This window comes from Canis lupus, chromosome 16 (genome assembly GCF_011100685.1).
Source record: "Canis lupus familiaris isolate Mischka breed German Shepherd chromosome 16, alternate assembly UU_Cfam_GSD_1.0, whole genome shotgun sequence".
NCBI classification, from domain to species: Eukaryota; Metazoa; Chordata; class Mammalia; order Carnivora; family Canidae; genus Canis; species Canis lupus.
The window spans coordinates 21054922-21074348 of NC_049237.1; the positions used below are offsets into that span (position 1 = coordinate 21054922).

The window sequence follows — 19427 nt, forward strand, 5'->3', positions numbered from 1 at the left end:
AGACGGAGCAGAACATCAGCAGCCTGCAGAACCATATCAGGCATGACAGACAAATGGAGCAAGAAGGAAATGGGACAGAGAATGTGGCCAGAGAACTGAAGGGGAACAACCAACCCTGGCAACTCCCGAAACTGGTGAAGACCATGAACTTCAGAAGCTGCGGCTTGAATGCAGTTCAGAAAGAAGAGGGGGAAGGAGAAGCACAGGATGACTGTCAGAACAGCAGGTGGAGGAGACCCCCAGTGGCAGCCAGGGTCCAGGACGCCAGGGAGGTGGGCGAGGAGGGTGCAGGGAGGGTGCGGGAAGGGCACTGGGAGGGCGGGAGGGAGGGCGCAGGGCAGGGCAGGGCAGGGGCAGGGTGCAGGCCATGGCTGACTTAAAGCAAAAGAGAGCCCGAGACAGTACACGTCCTGTGGGGATGGCGTCTTTGACATCATCTTGCCCACGTAGTTGACCATACACACACAAATGACGTATCTGAAGTGTTAAAGGAAAAAAAAAAAAACATTTCATTCAGAAGTGGGTATCCAGTGAAAATGCCCTTCAAGCATAAGGGTGAGGGGAAGACGTGTCCACATGACAGGGGCTGGGCTGACCAGGAGGGTGATGCCCGCTGTAAACAGGCCTGGAGCAGGTGCAGAAAAGCTGCATGGTGATGGCAGGTGCGGGGACCGTAGCCTGCCCTCCCTCAATGCCCCTGAGGGCAGCTGACCCCACAAGGAGGGGCAATCTCTTGAAGGTGGGCTTTATAGGACGTGTTGGTGTAAACTTCATGGCCCAGGAGGAGGACCTAACCACCTACTGTAAGGCTGGTCTGCACTTCCCATGCGGTGTGCAGCGGTGACTCTACACAGACTACTTCCAACGAGGTTCCCTAATTCAAAGGCATTTCAACGGAAAAAAAGGAAATACGTTCTTAAAAGGTGATGAAACAAAAATCTCTGGCATAAGACTCTTGTCCAGAATGTATATTTAAAGACTCCCATAACGACAATCAATAATAAAGAGGGAAACACCCCAAAAATAAGCAAAGAAAACACAAGTGGCCCGGGAGTGCATGGCGAGTGCACAGGACTATGAGCAATCCCTGAGAGGCTAATTAAAACCATATTTCATGCCTGCTGATATGACTCGATTTTAAGAGACTGAGAACAAACTGTGGAGAAGACGTGGAGCCGAGGCCTCATTTGCCCCAGGTGGCGGGAGGGGGAAGCTTTACAGCCCCCAGGATGTCCTGTCCGCAGTTACTTAGTGAGCGTGGCCCTCCGTACACCTAGAAATGGGTTCAAGATCCATTGTCCACCACTGATGCCCAGGAGACCGTGTCAAGCAGACTCTTTCACAACAGCTAAGCAAACAGAAAACCCTCTCAAAGCCCCTGAGTCCACCAACAGGAGAGAGGATGAATGGCCCGCCATCCATCTGCGTCAGCAACGATGAGCAGCTGATGCATGCAAAAACAGGGATGAGCCCAGAAGGGATTTCATCACCGAAGAGCACACATGATCCTCTTGGAAGGAGGGGACTTCCAGACTGGGTGGGGCCAGCAGGGGGCGGGGGCGGGGACCCTCAGAGGTGACCGGGATGTGTCACGTGTCCATCACACGTACACACATCAACGCTCTTGGCATCTGCGCATCCCAGGGTACATACATTGCCCTCCATAGCTTCTGGAATTACCTGGCTTGAGAAAGTGGAATAGAAGCCCCTGCCCGCAGCAGTAGGGCTCATGACCAATGTCATCCACACAGGGAGCAGATGCGGCCTGCACTGTCCTCCTGTCTGCCTCAGTGGGCAAGGCCTCTTGCCTCCTTCCTGCACCAGCTGCTGTGCCCACCTGTACCACGCACCACGTTCTCCATATCCCTGTGTCCCCGCGTTGCAGGAACGGGCAGGGGTGCGTGTGGTGAGGGAGTGGGGTGTTCTGTGGCAGGATTTCTGTCAGGACTGTTATTGGCTACAGCTGTGGCTGAGACATTGGTTTCTCAGGGCACATTCAAAATTCTCCTTGGTCTCATCACATCCATTGAGCTGGTGAGCTGGATTCACATGAAGAAATGTGGATTTCTTTCTGGTGGGGCGTGCACTGCGGCCACTTAGGAGAAAGAGCACTACACTGCACCCCAAACATTCTTCAGGAAGCCAAGAGCTGATGGCACTGCCATTGGATTCCTCTCTCCCCTAGTTCTCCCACTGTGTGGTCCTGGACTAGCCCCTAGATCTCCCTGGAGCTCAGGCCCCTTATGTATGATGGGGACAAGTGAGGCAGGCATAGAAATCACTTATCCAGTGGTAGGCATACCATAAGTGCTTAACAGCCAGAACTATTATTATGATGATGAGGCGATGGTCAGGAATAACCTAGCCCTCCACTGGTTTTCATCCCTTACAGTCCACTGCACATACACAGCCTGGATGTCCATGGTGAGTGCTAGCTACAGTTCAGCATAATCCACACACAAAAAGCAGAGAACACACCCCCTGTCCATCAGAATGCTTAGTTGTGCCAGGTGACTACTGCCTCCCAGTTTCTTCAAGATTCAATTTAGGATTATGCTTTCTGAGATGGTTCTCTCCTAAGTATTAACCCTCATTTAAAAAACTGTTGACCTCAGTTATTAAAATCAGACCCCAGGCTCCATCTACCCACCCATATACCCATCCATGCATCCATCCATCTACCCACCCATCCACCCATCCATTCACCCAGCCATCCATCCAGCCATCCATTCAGCCATCCATCTGCCCACTCACCCATCTATCCATCATCCATCACCCATCCATTCATCCACCCACCCATCCATCCACCCACCCATCCATCTACCCATCCACTCAACTACTCATCCATTCACTCATCCACCCATCCACCCACTCATCTATCCATCCATGCATCCATGCATCCAACTACCCATCCACTCACCCATCCATACACCTGTCCGTCTATTTAACCATCCATTCACCCACCCACCCATCCAGCCACCCATCCACCCATCCACCCATTTATCTATCCACTCATCCACCCATCCACTCCCCCATTCACCCATCCGTTCACCTTTTCACTTCACTAACTGGTACTGGGTACTTATTGTGTTCAGAACCTTGAGTAAGAATCACTATGAGAAAGGATAATGAATTAAAGGCAGTTTGCTGCAGAGCTACAATAGGATTCACACATACATATCAAAATGTTTTAGAAGCCAGAGAGACTTGTCTACTGGAGAGTATTAAGCAAACTTAATATATGGGATAGACCAACCATAGATACCATGTAAGAACATCAAAGGACAGCACAACTCAAGAAGTCATTTTACTTTCCTCCTAAAACAGACAAGTATTTGAATTGACATGTTATTCAAACTGTCACTTATTACCCTATCTGTAGGCAAATGTCTTTCCTGAAATTCAACCAAACAACCTCCAAACTTTAAATCTACGTTTAAATTTTACTCTCAGAAATCAATAATTAGGGGTGCCTGGGTGGCACAGTGGTTGAGCATCTGCCACTGTTCAGGGCGTGATACCGGGGTCCAGGGATAGAGTCCTGCATCAGGCTCCCTGCATGGAACTTGCTTCACCCTCTGCCTATGTCTCTGCCTCTCTCTTTGTCTCTCATAAATAAATAAATGAAATCTTTTTTTTAAAAGAAATCAAATTTTAAATTGACAAACTTAGATCTGACAAAGTCATTTACAAAACTTGTAAAATATAAAAATATAAAACTTGGCTTTTGCTAAAATAAAGTTTTAAAAATTCTTATTTATAATTTTTTAAATTTTATTTATTTGTTTGAGAGAGAGACAAAGAGAGAGAGAGAGAGAGAGAACGAGCACACAAGCAGGGGGAGTGGCAGAGGAAATGAGAGAAGACCCCCTGCTGAGCAGGGAGCCTGACATGGGGCTTGATCCCAGGACCCTGAGGTAATGACCTGAGCTGAAGGCAGATGCTTAGCTGACTGAGTCACCTAAGCACCTCTTATTATTTATAATTTCTAATGAAGGTAACCCAATTAATTTGCTGATTTTTTTAAAAAAAAGATAAACCCAAATCATGTCTTTAAAAAAAGTCTTACAGTATAATTTTGGGGTCTGAATTACCCTGAGCAAAACTATTCCATTAAAAATGCCAAGAATGTATTTCAAATAGAAAGTCAATAAAAAACATGAGACAATAACCTAGACTAAAAAGCAAGCACAGGTCTTTGCTGTTTATTATATCTCTAGCAGTATCAACACATCCACTTTCAAGTGGCCTGCATTGCTGCAGTGATGGCATAGAAGGTGAGAAAAGGCAACACCTAAAATTAGAGACCATGCAGCAGGTGGCCAAGGCTTGTCACAGTGGGGTGATGCTCCCTGTGTGCCCCCCTCCTTTGAGGGGGGCAGTGTGCTGAAGAACACACCACAATGCCCCCAGATATTCACCAAGGTGCCACACATTTATGAGAAACTTTTAACAAGTGTTGAATCAAAAATATGTTTCTGGTGAATGCAAACTCAACCAGAAAAATCACTGGATAAAAACATTCCATTCCCAAGCACCTTGTTTAACCAAGGATTCATGCCCAGTCTCTGTCAGACCACCCCCATCTATCCTAACAGGGCTCCTCAAGGTGGAATCCCTGCATACCCCCACTCTGCACCTAATGGCAGTGGGCAGAGGACATCACATACCTCCCTGTGGCAACATTGCAGACTAAATTAAGCCCCTGAGTCAAAGTTTACTGTCTACCTGGGCAGAACATTTCCTCTCAGAGCCCTACTGTCTCCAGATGTAAGACCACACCCTGATGGGATTATTGGGCTGGAACTACCAGGTAAAGGGGCCAGAAGAATGATCACAGTGATGATTCAGATCCTGGGTTGCAGCACATTGGCCTTGGATGAAGCTGTGAAGCAGGCTAGACTCTCACATCCCTGCCTGTGTGTGGCAAGGTTTGTACCCCTAACTCTCTGTGCATCTTCTGTGTAGGAGTCCAAGGTCTGGTCATGTCCCCAGGTGTCCAAACAGCCCCTCCCTTTTGCCCTCACTGACCCACCCAGGTTGCTCTTCAGGCAGCCTCTCTCTGTTGCTCGTGGTATGGGTGACTCATTCCAGGTCTCACTAAGGTTACTGATAATCAGTGATATATGCCCCCCAGAGGTACTTGAATTTAAACAGAAGAGTTCAGGAGATCCTCTCTTTCCTTCTTCCCTTGCACATTTTGTATGCACAGCTACTTTTCAAGTGCAGGAATAAGGCAGTTAACAAAGCCCTAGCTTTCATGAAACATTCATCCAGATCAGAAGAGAAAGAAAATAAGCAACTGAAAACACAAATACATAGAATATCTGGTGCTGACAGGAGCTATGGAAAAATAATGCAGGGTCTGGAAGATGGGGGAGGTGGGAAGCCAATAATTCACTAATACAGTGAATGTGAAATTGTGTCCCTCTTCTAATAATCTGTTCCAACATTTAAGAACTCAGAGAAATTCTTATTGTTACCATACATCTTTTTTTCTTCAGCTTCCTTCAGTCTGTTCTCATTATCTGGAGAAGAACAGGAATAGATCCCCACATGATAAAACTCATATTCTTTAAGATAAAGATCAGAGAACAGGGAAGACTTGTTATGGGTCTCTTAGAATGGCTATAATATGAAGTATCTGTCTCCAAAATGGAATAATAAAATATAACTCCCAAAATTGTCTCCTCTCATCCAAAAAAGAAACCTTTCAGGTTTCATTAGTGAAAAACAACTTTAAAAACATTCAAAGTGGCTGACCAGCTTATGATGAGAACAATTAACGCATATCAGAAGTCATCTCTCATGCCACCTCTGTAAACCACACTGAGTTATCTCAAAGGCATCCACTGTCAATCATTTGAAGATGAACAGAAATCAAAAATCCTTTTTAAAAAGTCCAGCTATCCCTGGTGGATTGAAGAGGGACCGTGGCCCAGAGCACAATCAAATACCACGTGCATCAAAGTGGAACATTCTTTTGTTCCATCAACTGCACCATATAATTCTGAGACCCGGGCAGCTAATAATGACATTTTAAGTAGCTTTCAATGCTCCAAGTGGGCTCTAGCAGAGCAATTACACAAATGTCAGGACATCAAATATGTAAGTCCTGGAGTAAGAGATCAACCCACAAGCACAACTGCTACAAGCCTGACCTACTGAAATTATATGTCTTAATAGGGTCCCTCAGACAAAATGTTATAAGCTTTAGCGAATAAGCAATGTTGTGTGGATAATCTCACTACAAAATTGCTTTAACAAGGAAGATGTGGTTCATGTATAACAGCTCTTGCTCTTAAATGCCTTTATCACCATGCATATATGCAAGTATACAATGTAGCCATGTCTAAACACACACCATCATCATCATCAGAATCATCTCTACCACCATTATCATTACCACTGTCATCATGATCATCATCATCACCACCACCATCATCCATCATTGCCACCACCATCATCCATCATCACTTCACCATCACCATCACCACCACCACCACCACCACCATCATCACCACCACCACTATCATCACCATCACCCAGTCTCTCTATAACATGTAATACTAAGACAAAGAACAAAAAAAATCAAATTAGGTTTGGATTAACTGTGTCACTTCAGTTGGTGGTGGCAGTCCGACTGCCTTCTTAAAGGATGCTTCATTGAAATTCCTATTAATAAAAACCTTCATACTCAAAATGGTAACTGACTTATGACAAGGGAAGGTGGCCTGGACATGTGCTGGATGGCAAATGCCAGACTAGGATATAAAACTTTACAGAGATGGGATCCCTGGGTGGCGCAGCGGTTTAGCCCCTGCCTTTGGCCCAGGGCGCGATCCTGGAGACCCGGGATCGAATCCCGCATCGGGCTCCTGGTGCATGGAGCCTGCTTCTCCCTCTGCCTATGTCTCTCTCTCTCTCTCTCTCTCTGTGACTATCATAAATAAATAATTAAAAAAAACTTTACAGAGATGGCCAAGAGTACTAACTGAATTTTTTCTACATTAGCCAAATAAGCTAACCAGCAGAATATTTGGATCCCAGTCATAGAAACACCCTCTGAATGGCAAGAGTTGTTAATTCCCTCCTAGTAGCTCTATCAGGTGGAGGACCAGTGTGCACAGTTAATACATATCTGTAGCTAAGAACTCAACTTATGATCACATCCAAACCAGTCACTACCCCACAGTGCCCTGGGGACTCAACACCCTGGCTCCGCTCTTTGGGGGCCACTGATATTCTCACATGAGAGAAAGGGAAGGTTGCCTCTGACCCTTCAGCTCTTTCCTGAGACCCATTCTATGCCTTTGGAAGGTAAAAATCACTAGATTCAGTGGTCTCCACTAACCCAGAGTTTTCAGTTGGAAATGTGTCAGGAAGCTGACATTATATGTGAGGGTTGATAGGCAACAAGGAGAGTGCACTTGTTCTGTGTTGTTTCAGGAGGCCTTCCTGGTGGAAAGCAACAGGAATAATGGTTGTAGTAAGTTATCTTTAGGTGCCCTACCCATTATCCATCTATAAAGGCAAATTTTAACTCCATACTACTCTATATAAAGAACTTTCTAGAAAACACATCAGGTTCCTTATGGAATGACCTCCCAGGGAAGCAATGAGGTCACAAGTGCTTAAGGGAAGGCTGTAGGTTCATCTACCAGATATGTTGTTATATGGGAGCAGAGTGTATGACTCCCCAGGCTCCTTTCAAATCTGAACAGTGAATCTTTGCTGGTGCAGAAGTCAAGGAAAGTGGTGTCTGAGGCAAGAAGGAAGGCATGGGATTGGGGCGATGTGGAGTTAGGATCCCTGGTCACACCAGCTGCTCTCCCTGCACAGCTGAGCACCCCCATTCAGGTGCCTCCCACTTCAAAGATACTGGGCAGGTGGGGTGGGATCAAAAGACAAGATAAGAGGAGCCATTTTCCTGCTGCATAAGCCACAGACTGATACCCAGAGACTCCCTTGCCCTGCTTCTGCTTCTCCTCCACCCTGGGAAAGAGTAGACTATTTGCTGACCCCACAACATGGTGATAAGCTAAAATAAAAGCTTCAGGCATTTTATACCAAATGTGAGACTAAATTCCACTGAAACGAGAGGTATTTTGGTAACACAGGTGCCTTCTTCCTTGTGTCCTAGATAAACCCCAGGGAAAGGCATGTAGCCAGGATGAAGAATTTATTGACACTTCCTCATGGAGCAGGCTCCGAGAAGCAGACTCTTTACTCCAGTGACTAAGTGATCAATCTGGTCCTGTTTTTTTTTGTTTTTTGTTTTTTTTTTTTTTTTTAACCAAAAGTTTAGAGCAACACTGGTCTTCACTCAAATGTGGATGGATTTTTTTTTTTTTTTTTTAGAAAATGAAAAAGGCAGCAGTACTTCCTTTAAAGTGCAAATGACTGCAAAATTGTGGACATATATTCTCCAGGGTGATAGAAGCACTTGAATCTGGTTTTTCAATATTATAATCTATGAAAAGACCTGGTTCAGTACCCTCCTGAGATTGAGGGATGCAGGGTATACTCTTTGCTCTGTATGAATTTTCAGGTTGGGACTCCCACCATCAACACAAATAGAAAAGTTAACAATACAACTGGCAAATGCAGGACTTCAAAATCATGGGAAGTTCAAATGGGAAGAGGCTTAAAAATATACTTATCACAACACTCTTATCTTGAATGAAGGAAGAGAATAAGAAAGGCTATGTGACTGGCTAGCACTCAGCAGGTGTTCAGCAAATGAGTGAATTCATGAGTAAACTTGCTAAGAGTCACATAGAAAACTGCACAGCCAGTAAAGAAAGGCCTTCAGACTTCCACCCCAGTAAATGTTCCATATCAGCACAACAGAATCCATTTTAGTACAGGTTGGGGGGCGGGGTGGAGAACTCATTACCTTGGCCATTCAAACTATAATGTAGTAAGACACCTGATTAGGAGAAACAACAAGGCATGCTGGGAAGAAGCTAGCATACAAAATACCTAGACCAAAAGTTCGTAGAGCAATACTCTGAATTAAATTATCCTATTTCCTAGTCCAGGCTCCACAAGATGTAGAATCAAGATGATAAAGAAAAAATTCCAACAGATTGGTTAGAAGTTTTGTTTCCTATGTGGTTGTGTTTTGAGTATTATCAGTGAGCAAGAATTAGATTGGGAGCTTCTACCAGTGGGCATACTGCATATTATTTGTCATTAGCTCCAGTTAACTGTTTAGAAAATTGTAGATGATGCATCATCATCCCCTCAGGTGGTTTGCATAATTATTTAGTTGTCATCATTGAGACTTGAGTTGGAAGAGTGACTTTAGCCAAAATGTTTATAAAAACCATATGAAGAAAACTACACAACTCTGACAAAAGAAGTCAAAGAACTAAATAAATGGAGAGATATTCCATGTTCATGGATAGGAAAACCCAATACTGTCAAGATGTCAGGTCTTCCCAACTGATCTATAATTCAATGCAATCCCAACCAAAATACCAGCAAATTATTTTGTGGATATTGACAAACTGATTCCAAAGTTTATATGGAGAAGCAAAAGACCCAGAATAGCCACCCCATATTGAAGAAGAAAAAGGATGGAAGACTGACATTACTCAATTTCAAGAGTTATTCTAAAGCTACAGTAATCCAGACAGTATGGCGCTGGTAAATGAACAGATGTATGGATCTGGAGAGCTCAGAAACAGACCCACATAAGACTAGTCAACTAATTTTTAACAAAGGAGCAAAGGCAATACAATGGAGCAAAGATAGTCTTTTCAACAAATGTTGCTGGAACAGCTGAACATATACATGCAAAAAAACTAAATCTAAACACAGGCCTTCATGCTTCACAAAAACTAACTCAAAATGTATTACAAGCCTAACTGTACAACACAAAAATATAAAACTCCTACATCCAGCAACCACATTCCTTGCCCAAAGAAGCTGAAAACTTATGTTCACACAAACACTCACACCTGGATGTTTATATTACAGCAGCTTTATTTGTAACTGCCAATATTTGGAAGCAACCAAGATGTCCTTCAGTAGGTGAGTGGATAAAGTAAACTTTTGTACACTCAGACAATGGAATATTATTCAGTGCTAAAAAGAAATGAGATGTCAAGTCATGAAAAGACATGGAAACACTTTAAATGCATATTACTAAGTCAAAGAAGCCAATCTAAAGAGACTACACACTGTGTGATTCCAACTCTAAGACATTCTGGAAAAGGCAAAACTATGGAGACAGAGACAGTAAAAAGATCAGTGGTTGGAGGACTGGGATGGGGAGGGATGAACCAGGAGACACAGAGGACTATTAGGGCAGTGACACTACTCTGTAGGATCCTATCATGATGGACATGTCAGTGTACATTTGTGCAAGCCCAAGGGTGTAAAACACCAAGAGTGAACCCTAATGAAACCCTTAACTACAGTGATAGTGACGTGTCAATGCAGGTTCCTCAGTTGTAACCAATTTAACACTGGTAGAAGATTAGAGGATGTTGTTTATGGGGGAGGCTCTGCATGTGTGAAGCCTGAATTTATATGGGAAATCTCTATACCTTCCACTTCACTTTGCTGTGAACCTAAAACCGTTCTAAAAAAAAAATAGTCTGTTTTAAAAAAGGGAAAATAGTGACTTTAAAGGGCTTCATTAAAACTCAGTGACCAGTGAGCCTGGTAAAAACCACAATCGAGGTTCTATGGTTTGAAAAGATTTATGCATGAGGATGTTAATACAGCATTATATGAAGAGCAAAGATCAACAACAATATATATTTAATAGACATGCAGTTGACCCTTGAGCAACATAGCTTAGGCCTGGGCAGGTCCACCATCCATGGATTTTTTTATAGTACAGAGTACTGTAAATACATTTTCTCTTCCTCATGATTTTCTTAAATAACATTTCCTTTTTTTTTCTAGCTTACTTTATTGCAAAAATACAGTCTGTAATATACAGAACATACAAAATATGTGTTAATCAACTGTTGATGTGATGAGTAAGACTTCTGGTAAACAATAAGCTATTAGTGGTTAAGGTCTTGGGAGTCCAAAGTTATGTGCAGATTTTCAACCACACAGGGGGTTGGCACCCCTAATCCCCACACGGTTCAAGGGTCAACAGCTTAGATACAGAACCAATTTAAGTGTATTACGGTACATACATACAGCAACTGTGGTGCCTCCATAAAAAGTGTAATGGAAACACATTTAGAGATGCAGCAAAATGCTAACTACTATGTACAATGAAACAAGCATGCTCCAAGGTCATTAACTGGACAATGGAGCAGCGATATGAAGGACACTGCATCCTCCAGCAAGGAGGCAAGTCGAGAAATACTAACACAGAGGGACACCCAAACTATCCAAAACTCAAAGGGCAAGTTCCAGTATCTTTCAACACTAGGATTCCATTTGTGGAAACACAGATGTATGGGTACATGTATGGATCATTGGTTTTGGTGGGAAATCTGAAAGACACAGACACACAGGACAGGCATTTACATCTGAGCATGGAGCAGTCATAGAAGGACCGGTTATGGGGAGGGACACTTCAGATTTCACTCTGTATACTCTGTACTATTTGGATCTTTCTGAAATATGCAAATTTTATAATGCAAAAGTTAATTTAGAAATTCAAATATGTCATAGCAGCAGGATTCACGATAGCCAAAAGGTAGAAGCAGTCCAAGTGTCCATCAGTAGACGGACAACATATGGTGTTATCCATACAATGGACTATCACTCAGCCTTAGATGGGAAGGAAATTCTCACACCTGCTACAACATGGAAGAACCCTGGGGACTTTATACTAAGTGAGATGAAACCGTCACAAAAGAATAAATACTGTGCAATTCCACTTCTACAAGGTCCCTAGAGTCATCAAACCCATAGAAACAGAAAGTAGAGGGTGGATGCCAGGGGCTGGGGGAGGGAGATAGGGAGTCATTGTTTAGTGGGGACGGAGTCCAGTTTGGGGTGATGTAATGTTCTGGGGAGAGATGGTGGTGACAGTCGTACAACTACTTGAATACCCTTAATGCTGCTCAACTGTACACTTAAAATGGTTAAGATGGTCCATTTTTATCATGTAAGGATGTGCAGAGTTCCCAGGACCTGCCTGAGTGGTAGTCTCTGGCTGGAGGAAGGACTAGTCCTGGGCCACAAGTGCACAGAGGTTAGAGGGGTGGACATACCATTGTGACGGCCCTCACCTCAGATGAGACACGGATGCGACTTTTGTCTTCTTTCTACACACCCATTATTCATACTCTGCTCAGTAACCATTTGTTCTTTTGTAACGGGTGGAAAGCACAACAGATTATCTCTAACAAACCAATTTCCACAGCAATCTGATCATCACGGAAACACAGACGACAGTCTATGGAGGAGTTCGCATGTGGGCGGCCACCAGGGCTCTGTCCCTCATGGCCAAGGCCAGACGAGGGAAGCTTAAACCATGCTTGGGAGCCCTGCCCCATGCTGTCTCCTTTCCTTTCAGGCTTACCCCGCCGTAAAGCTTTTTAAGAGGATAAGGTGTCGCTAACAAGTGACTGAAGGAAGAGAGCCTCTTTTCTACCCAAAATTTTTACCAAATGAGTATTTGCCACACAAATTAGGTGGATTTCTCCATCACTTCCTTGGTGATGGGTATGTGGGGTCTTCCCCTGGTTCAATGCAAAACCTGAACTTGGTGTTGCGGTAGGACTCGACCGTGCTGCAGACAGCAGCCTCGTTGCGGGGTCACACAGGTGCTCCTGGCCCTCAGCACCACCCACTTCCAGGTAGCCATGCCCCAGGGCTCTGGGACACCCAGCCGGCCAGGCCGTACCACCCTGAGGGGTTGTGGAACCCTCCCCTCTGACATGCCGGCAGTTGCTTCCAGAGAAACAGGGTTTCTGCAGAGAATGGCCCATGGAGACGCTGTGCCCAGAGGCACTGAATCCACCGGCACGCACGTTCTACAGGGCCACGGCTGTTTGGCCAGTGGCACCGGAGGTCTCCAGGCGGTCGGCTCCCTGAACAGCTAAATCCCAGGAGTGCACTGAGGCAGAGAGTTACTTTCAGGAAGCCTCTGGACTGCAAATTTAGAGGAAAGGTGGTCTTTTCCACTAAATATGTAAGAAGAGAAATCTTTACCCTCCGACACTGGACACCTTGCCACGTGATCTTCTCTATGCTACTCCCACTAGAGGACAGCACACACTTTTTTAAAAAATTCATTTAATTCAATATAGTACATACTTAGCTTCAATGTAGAGTTCAATAATTATGAGGTACATGCTTCTGCACAGCAGAGAAAGCTAAACTGTGCAGCTGAAAGGTTATTTACAGCTTTAGAATCCAGGTACAATTAGCCAGAGAAACAAAGTAAACTGTGTTCAAATCTATATTTAATACAGTTGCCTCTTAGGAGACCCAATCCTGTCCTCAGTGACCTGATGTCGGGGTGACCCCAACTCTGTCTTTGGTGACTTGACCATGGGGGTGACCTCAACTCTGTTCTCAGTGACCTGATGTCAGGGTGACCCCAGTTCTGTCTTCCATGACCTGACATCGAGGTGAGTGCTACCATTTAGCCTCTGAGCTGCAGCTTCCTAAACAGCAAAATGAGGCTGAAAATAATACGGTATTTTAAGGGTGATATGAAAATCAAATGAGGCTGTTTACATGGAAGAACCTACTGGCTCATTCACTCAGCAAACAGGCTCCGGGTGCTGGGATGTAGACAGGGACAGGGGAGGGTGTGCCATCTTCCGAAGCTGACAGTCCACGAGGGGAGAGAAGCATTTATCAAATGACCGCACGCCACACCCTGTGAGATGTGTTCTGGGGAAGGTACGGTGCCACAAGCTCATCACGTTCAAACGACCAAGGCGAAGTCTGCCAGCAAGGTCGGGCAGCCCTTGGCTACAGGTGCTAAAACAACCACAGAAGGGACGCCCAGGGGGCTCAGCAGGTGAGTGTCTGCCTTCAGCTCAGGGTGTGACCCCGGGGTCCTGGGATCAAGTCCCGCGTCAGGCTCCCTGCATGGAGCCTGCTTCTCCCTTTGCCTATGTCTCTGCCTCTCTCTCTCTGTGTCTCTCATGAATAAATAAACTTAAAAATCTTAAAAAAAAAAAAAAACAACCACAGGATACTGTGTCCTCCTCACAGAAGGGCACATTGTCATGGCCTCTGAAGCCTTCTTGCTGGGCAGTGAACACCACGGTCAAATCTCTGGGCTAGCCCCTACAGCTCCAGGTTCACACAAAGTACAAAGCAAAGGAACAAGGTACGTGTTATCTCAGGACACAATCAGCAAAATCCAGAATGTGAAAAACTCTACGAGAAAATGTGTTTTTAAAAAAAATGTTGTTAGAAAAATAACTAAATAAATAAATAAAATAAATAAAAAATGTAAGGAAAGGAAGAAGAAGGGGAGAACCCTTCTGCAGGGTTATAGACCTGCCACTTCAATGGCTCTCTTCTCTGGATCCTGCTTCAAAACCAAAACAAAACAACTGTGAAGAACATTCGTGACCACTAAGAAACATGACTGCTGATTGGGTAATGATATTAAGACACTAGTACTTATTTTAGTACATGGTAAGACTATTGTGGTTAGGGTTGTACATGCATTCTCAGCTTCCTGCAATGTGGTACTGAGATACAGATGGGACCAGCTGAGGGGGGGATGGTGACTGGTGCACAGAAGTAGCAGGAGAGAGCAGGAGCTGCCCTTTGCTAAAGCTCCAGGATGCAGCACACAAGGTTCATCTTATGGTTCTCTATTCACATCATGATTGACACTTTACATGTCTCTTTTTAAAGCACACAGTGCAGCTGGGAAGACCATGTACATAAGAAGATAACCAACATTGCAAGTCAGCATGGAAAAAAAATGCAGTTAATAAGGGTCAGAGGAGCGTGGAGAGTGTTTTCAGAGACTATGTTCTCAAAGGTCGGCACCTCGGGAGACACCAAGAAGAATGGGAGGTGCCAAAATAACAGGGAGGCAGGAAGCCCTCCCCCTCCCCACCCCGGGCAGCAGCAGACACACAGAGTACGCCACGTTCCATGAACACATCTGGCTCTCTAATGGACTTAAGTCCCCTCGGTAGGGGCTCCCTATGTCCAGTAATTAGGACAGAAGTAGCTGATAAGTGGGGGTTTTTTGTCATAGGAGATAGAAAGGAGACAGAGAGGGGTGGTTACAGAGACAAGTAGCCCCTATCAGAAAGTCTGGAGCTCAAGAGCACACGGGTGGTCAGCACCACGGAGGGGGCCTAGACATGGGCGCAGAGGCCACTGCCTGGCCGGAGGGTGGCCAGTGGGTGGCCGGAAGGTGTCCGGAGGGTGGCTGGTGGGTGAGTGGCCAGAGGGTGGCTGGGCGTGAATTTCTGCAGCATGTTCACAGCAGGGGCGTCAGGGGAGGCTGAGTCAGGGGGATGGAAGGTGCAATGACAATGGGAAAGCCAAATCAGCGGATGATGCCCCCCCCCAACCCCCAAGAGAGTCTGGTTCTTAGGAGGGTGCAGAAGGCAGCAGGCCAGGGAAAGGGATTCCTCTGAGCAGCACACAGCTTAACGCAGAGGAGAAGCAGCCCCCAGAGGAGGGAGAGGTGCTGGTCCAGGTGGCAGCCTTCCTCAGAGGAGCACCTGTCGCACCAGCGGTGCACTCATGGGCAAACAAGTCCTATAAGCAAGTGCACAGTCTGCATTCTTTCCCAAGACGAGTATGAGAAGAAAGCACTGGTAACGGCCACACGCGCCTCCCTCTGATTATGACTTTGCATTCCTTCCATTTAGAAGGTGTCATCATGGCTTTGTGGACAGAGAGAGAGAGAGAGAGAGAGAGAGAGAACAAGGGACCTACTTAGCTGAAAAGCAGCCATAGGTTTAAAAGATGACTGCCAGAGCAAATCCAATTAAGGCGTCACTTAGAGAAAACCAACTGCTGGTGTTAATGTGATTCTCGATTCATTTTTTAGAAGTTTAAAAACCCTTCTCTCTGCTCAATTTTATTATTTGTGTATCTTCAAAGACAAAGACCTATTTTATCAGTCTCATTTTCTATTTTATGGTCTTAGAACAAGGCTGCTAGAAGATAAAGACACCAGAGATGGAGCCGTGGGAGCCAGTCCGTACCCCTTTCCTTGGACAGGGTGCAATGGCATAACTTGCATGACAGCCCCAAAGGAGCGGCATGGAAAGCTAGTCACTTTGAAAGCCTGAATGGTGCCCTCACTGTGGGTGGGTGGTGTTAGCTTCAGACTGGGTCCTTCTGGGGACAGGAAACAACCATAACTCTTTGAGGTGGCCAGCATTGGACCAGAAGGAGTGTGGGCGTGACCTATGCTGAATCCAAACGCCGTCATGCTCCATTTTCCAAAACGTTCTGTAGCCAACATGGCCTGGGTGCCATATCTGGCCATGTTTCCCTATTGCAGCACCTTCATCAGTGAAGCAATGAGACGGACACTGCAGGGCCAGGGCCCACACAGCCGTGCCTCAGCCACCCCGGAAGGGCCCTTTCCTGCCCCCTGTGCCCCCGCCACCCTGCCGGGTACGACTAGGTCCATCTTCTCTGCTATAGCAGCAGAGAACGGGAGGGTGGGTGGCCCTTCCTCACACCCCACTGGCCTCAGCCAGGACCCAGGGGGCAACGCTGCCACATCACAAGCCATTTCCAGGATGGGCAGAGTACAAAGGACTGGCCCTGGGCGGGAGCCAGAGGAACAGAAACAACAAAAACCCAGGGGGCTGGGAGGCTGACTTACCATCGCCCAAGGCAGGGGGGTTCTTGGGGTCTCCTGGAGGTGAAGGCCATTTCTGCAGGGCTTCCGGGGACGAAAGGACCCTTGCTGCTTTCCAGGGTGCACGTGGCATGTTTTGGGGCCCCAGGTTGCCTTCACTGTGGGGTGCTGGGGACTTCCGAGCTGCAGAGGTGCTCAGTGCAGCAACCAGGCTCTGCCTGTCGGTACCACCATCCACCTTGGGGCTGAGCTCGTCAGGCTGCAGCTGGCCACGGGTCCATAAAGGGCGGCCCCCGGGGTGATTGGCTCGGGGCCCTGGAGCATAAGTCAGGGCAGAGGTCTGCGCCATGAAGGTCAGAACGCCGTCCGCACGGGGATCCTCACCCTGCAGGGCCAAGGATCAAACACAGCAGGTAAGCCTCCGGGTCAACCACATGAGAGGGCGTCTGACCTCAGTGCTCAAGGCTCCAGGTGGCACCAGCATCTCTGAAATGCCCACCCCAATCCTTAGGCCCAAAAGACCAAACTCCAAGGCCCGTATCCATCTGGCACTGGTTTCCTAACATCAGCTTTATGGAAACGGAATTCACAGACCACAAAATATACCCGACTCGGTGTTTTCAGTATATCCAGGTAGTGAGAGCACCACACGGTCATTCATTCCAGAATGTTTTGATCACCCCAGAAGAAACCTCACACTCGTCCCCGTTCCCCCAGCCCAAGGCAACCACCTGTCCACTTTCTGTATCTACGGAGTCATCCGTTTGGGACGGGTCATGTTAACGGACTCGTAAACCATGTGGCCTTTCCCAGCACACCCAGTACTGCATTCCTTCCTGTGGCTGAAAAAAACACTGTTGGACAGAGAAAGCACGTTTTCTATCAGTCGGGGTGATTTCTATCAGTTGGGTGGTTTCTCATTGGGGGCCATTAGGAATAATACTACTATGAACGTCCATCTACCAGTTTTGGGGGGACACATGTTTCCAATTCTCTTGGATTTATGCCCAGACATGAAACTTCCAGGTAGTATGGCATCTCTGCACACCAGGATGATTCCAACATGGTGCACCGCGTTACGCTCCCGCTGGCAAAGTGTGAAGACTCGTATCCCTTGCTCCTGGCCAGCACTTGTCATCAGCCATCTGCTTCCTTGCAGCCCTCAGTGGGAGTGATGGGGTGGCGTAATGAGGCTGTGGTTCACATTTCCCCGACAGTTAACGACGTGGAGCATCTCTTCATGGCCTTCTCTCTTATGCAGAGAAAGGTTTCTCCAGGGCCGTCACCTGCCCTGGTGTTTGTTGTTGCTGCAAAAATAGCTCTCTAACCGTGACTGACTCTGTCTTTCAGAAGAAGCACCTACCTCTCTGCCTTATGGTCTTCACTTCACTCCAACTCCTTTCTGTCTCCCTTTTAACCACTAGATGTGATACGAAGTCCACGATCCAACCAGCACGGCCTCTTACGGAGTCCCCACCTGTAGGCCCTCCTCATTCACTGAGTCCATTTTCCCAGGAGGGGACCTTCTCATCAGACTCTTGCTATTAGACAAATCGAGGCCTAGTGGTCCTCACCCTGGAACAGCCATAAACATGTTAGGAATTTCACTGTTCTACTTCCGACTATGAGACCATCAAAATCTCATAGACATTTCCAACATAGACATTTCCAACGTGAAGATTCTCAGGGAAGTTATAGCTGTCCCGGGATTATTCAGAGTCCCCTTTGTGGTCTGCAATGGCTCCATGAATCATACATTTTTAAAATCTTGCCCATTCACATTTTCTAAACGCACCTCGCTGGGGGCCAAGATCAATGTCAAGTCAGTGGTGAGCAGACCTTGGGATCTAGTTAAGATGTGCGGCCATCACTGAATTTAAGCCACATGGTTCAGACTCCCAGTCTGGCTATTTTCAAAGATATGTGGGTTCAGTCTTCCAAGAGGGATTTAGGGGGTAGCAAGTCAAAAATCCGAAAACTAGGGTTGATAGGGGCTCTCGTTACTGTTCTCATATGTGAACTTGAGCAAATCTGTTGACCTCCTGAGACTCAATTTCCATCAAAGGAGCCTGGACATCACCTCTGAGATGGTTTTTATGTCTCAAACAATGTCACTTTATTCATTGAAATGGTTTATTTTTTTAATAATAAATGTATTTTTTATTGGTATTCAATTTGCCAACATACAGAATAACACCCAATGCTCATCCCGTCAAGTGCCCCCCTCAGTGCAAGTCACCCATTCACCCCCACGCCCTGCCCTCCTCCCCTTCCACCATCCCTAGTTCGTTTCCTAGAGTTAGGAGTCTTTATGTTCTGTCTCCCTTTCTGATATTTCCTACCCATTTCTTCTCAATTCCCTCCTATTCTCTTTCACTATTATTTATATTTCCCAAATAAATGAGAACATATAAGGTTTGTCCTTCTCTGATTGACTTACTTCACTCAGCATAATACCCTCCAGTTCCATCCACGTCGAAGCAAATGGTGGATATTTGTCATTTCTAATGGCTGAGTAATATTTCATTGTATACATAAACCACATCTTCTTTATCCATTCATCTTTCGATGGACACCGAGGCTCCTTCCACAGTTTGGCTATTGTGGACATTGCTGCTATAAGCATCGGGGTGCAGGTGTCCCGGCGTTTCATTGCATCTGTATCTTTGGGGTAAATCCCCAACAGTGC

At 46.1% G+C, this 19427-nt stretch overlaps 1 protein-coding gene across 2 annotated transcripts in view; it reads right to left on the reverse strand.

The window, feature by feature from the left end:
- PTPRN2 (protein tyrosine phosphatase receptor type N2) overlaps window positions 1-19427 on the reverse strand; it is a 727688-nt gene that overhangs the window by 415807 nt on the left and 292454 nt on the right. For both annotated transcript variants that reach the window (XM_038559842.1, XM_038559843.1), the window contains exon 6: window positions 16763-17123. In XM_038559842.1, coding sequence (XP_038415770.1) covers window positions 16763-17123 — 361 coding nt within the window. The remainder of the gene's footprint in view (window positions 1-16762; window positions 17124-19427) is intronic.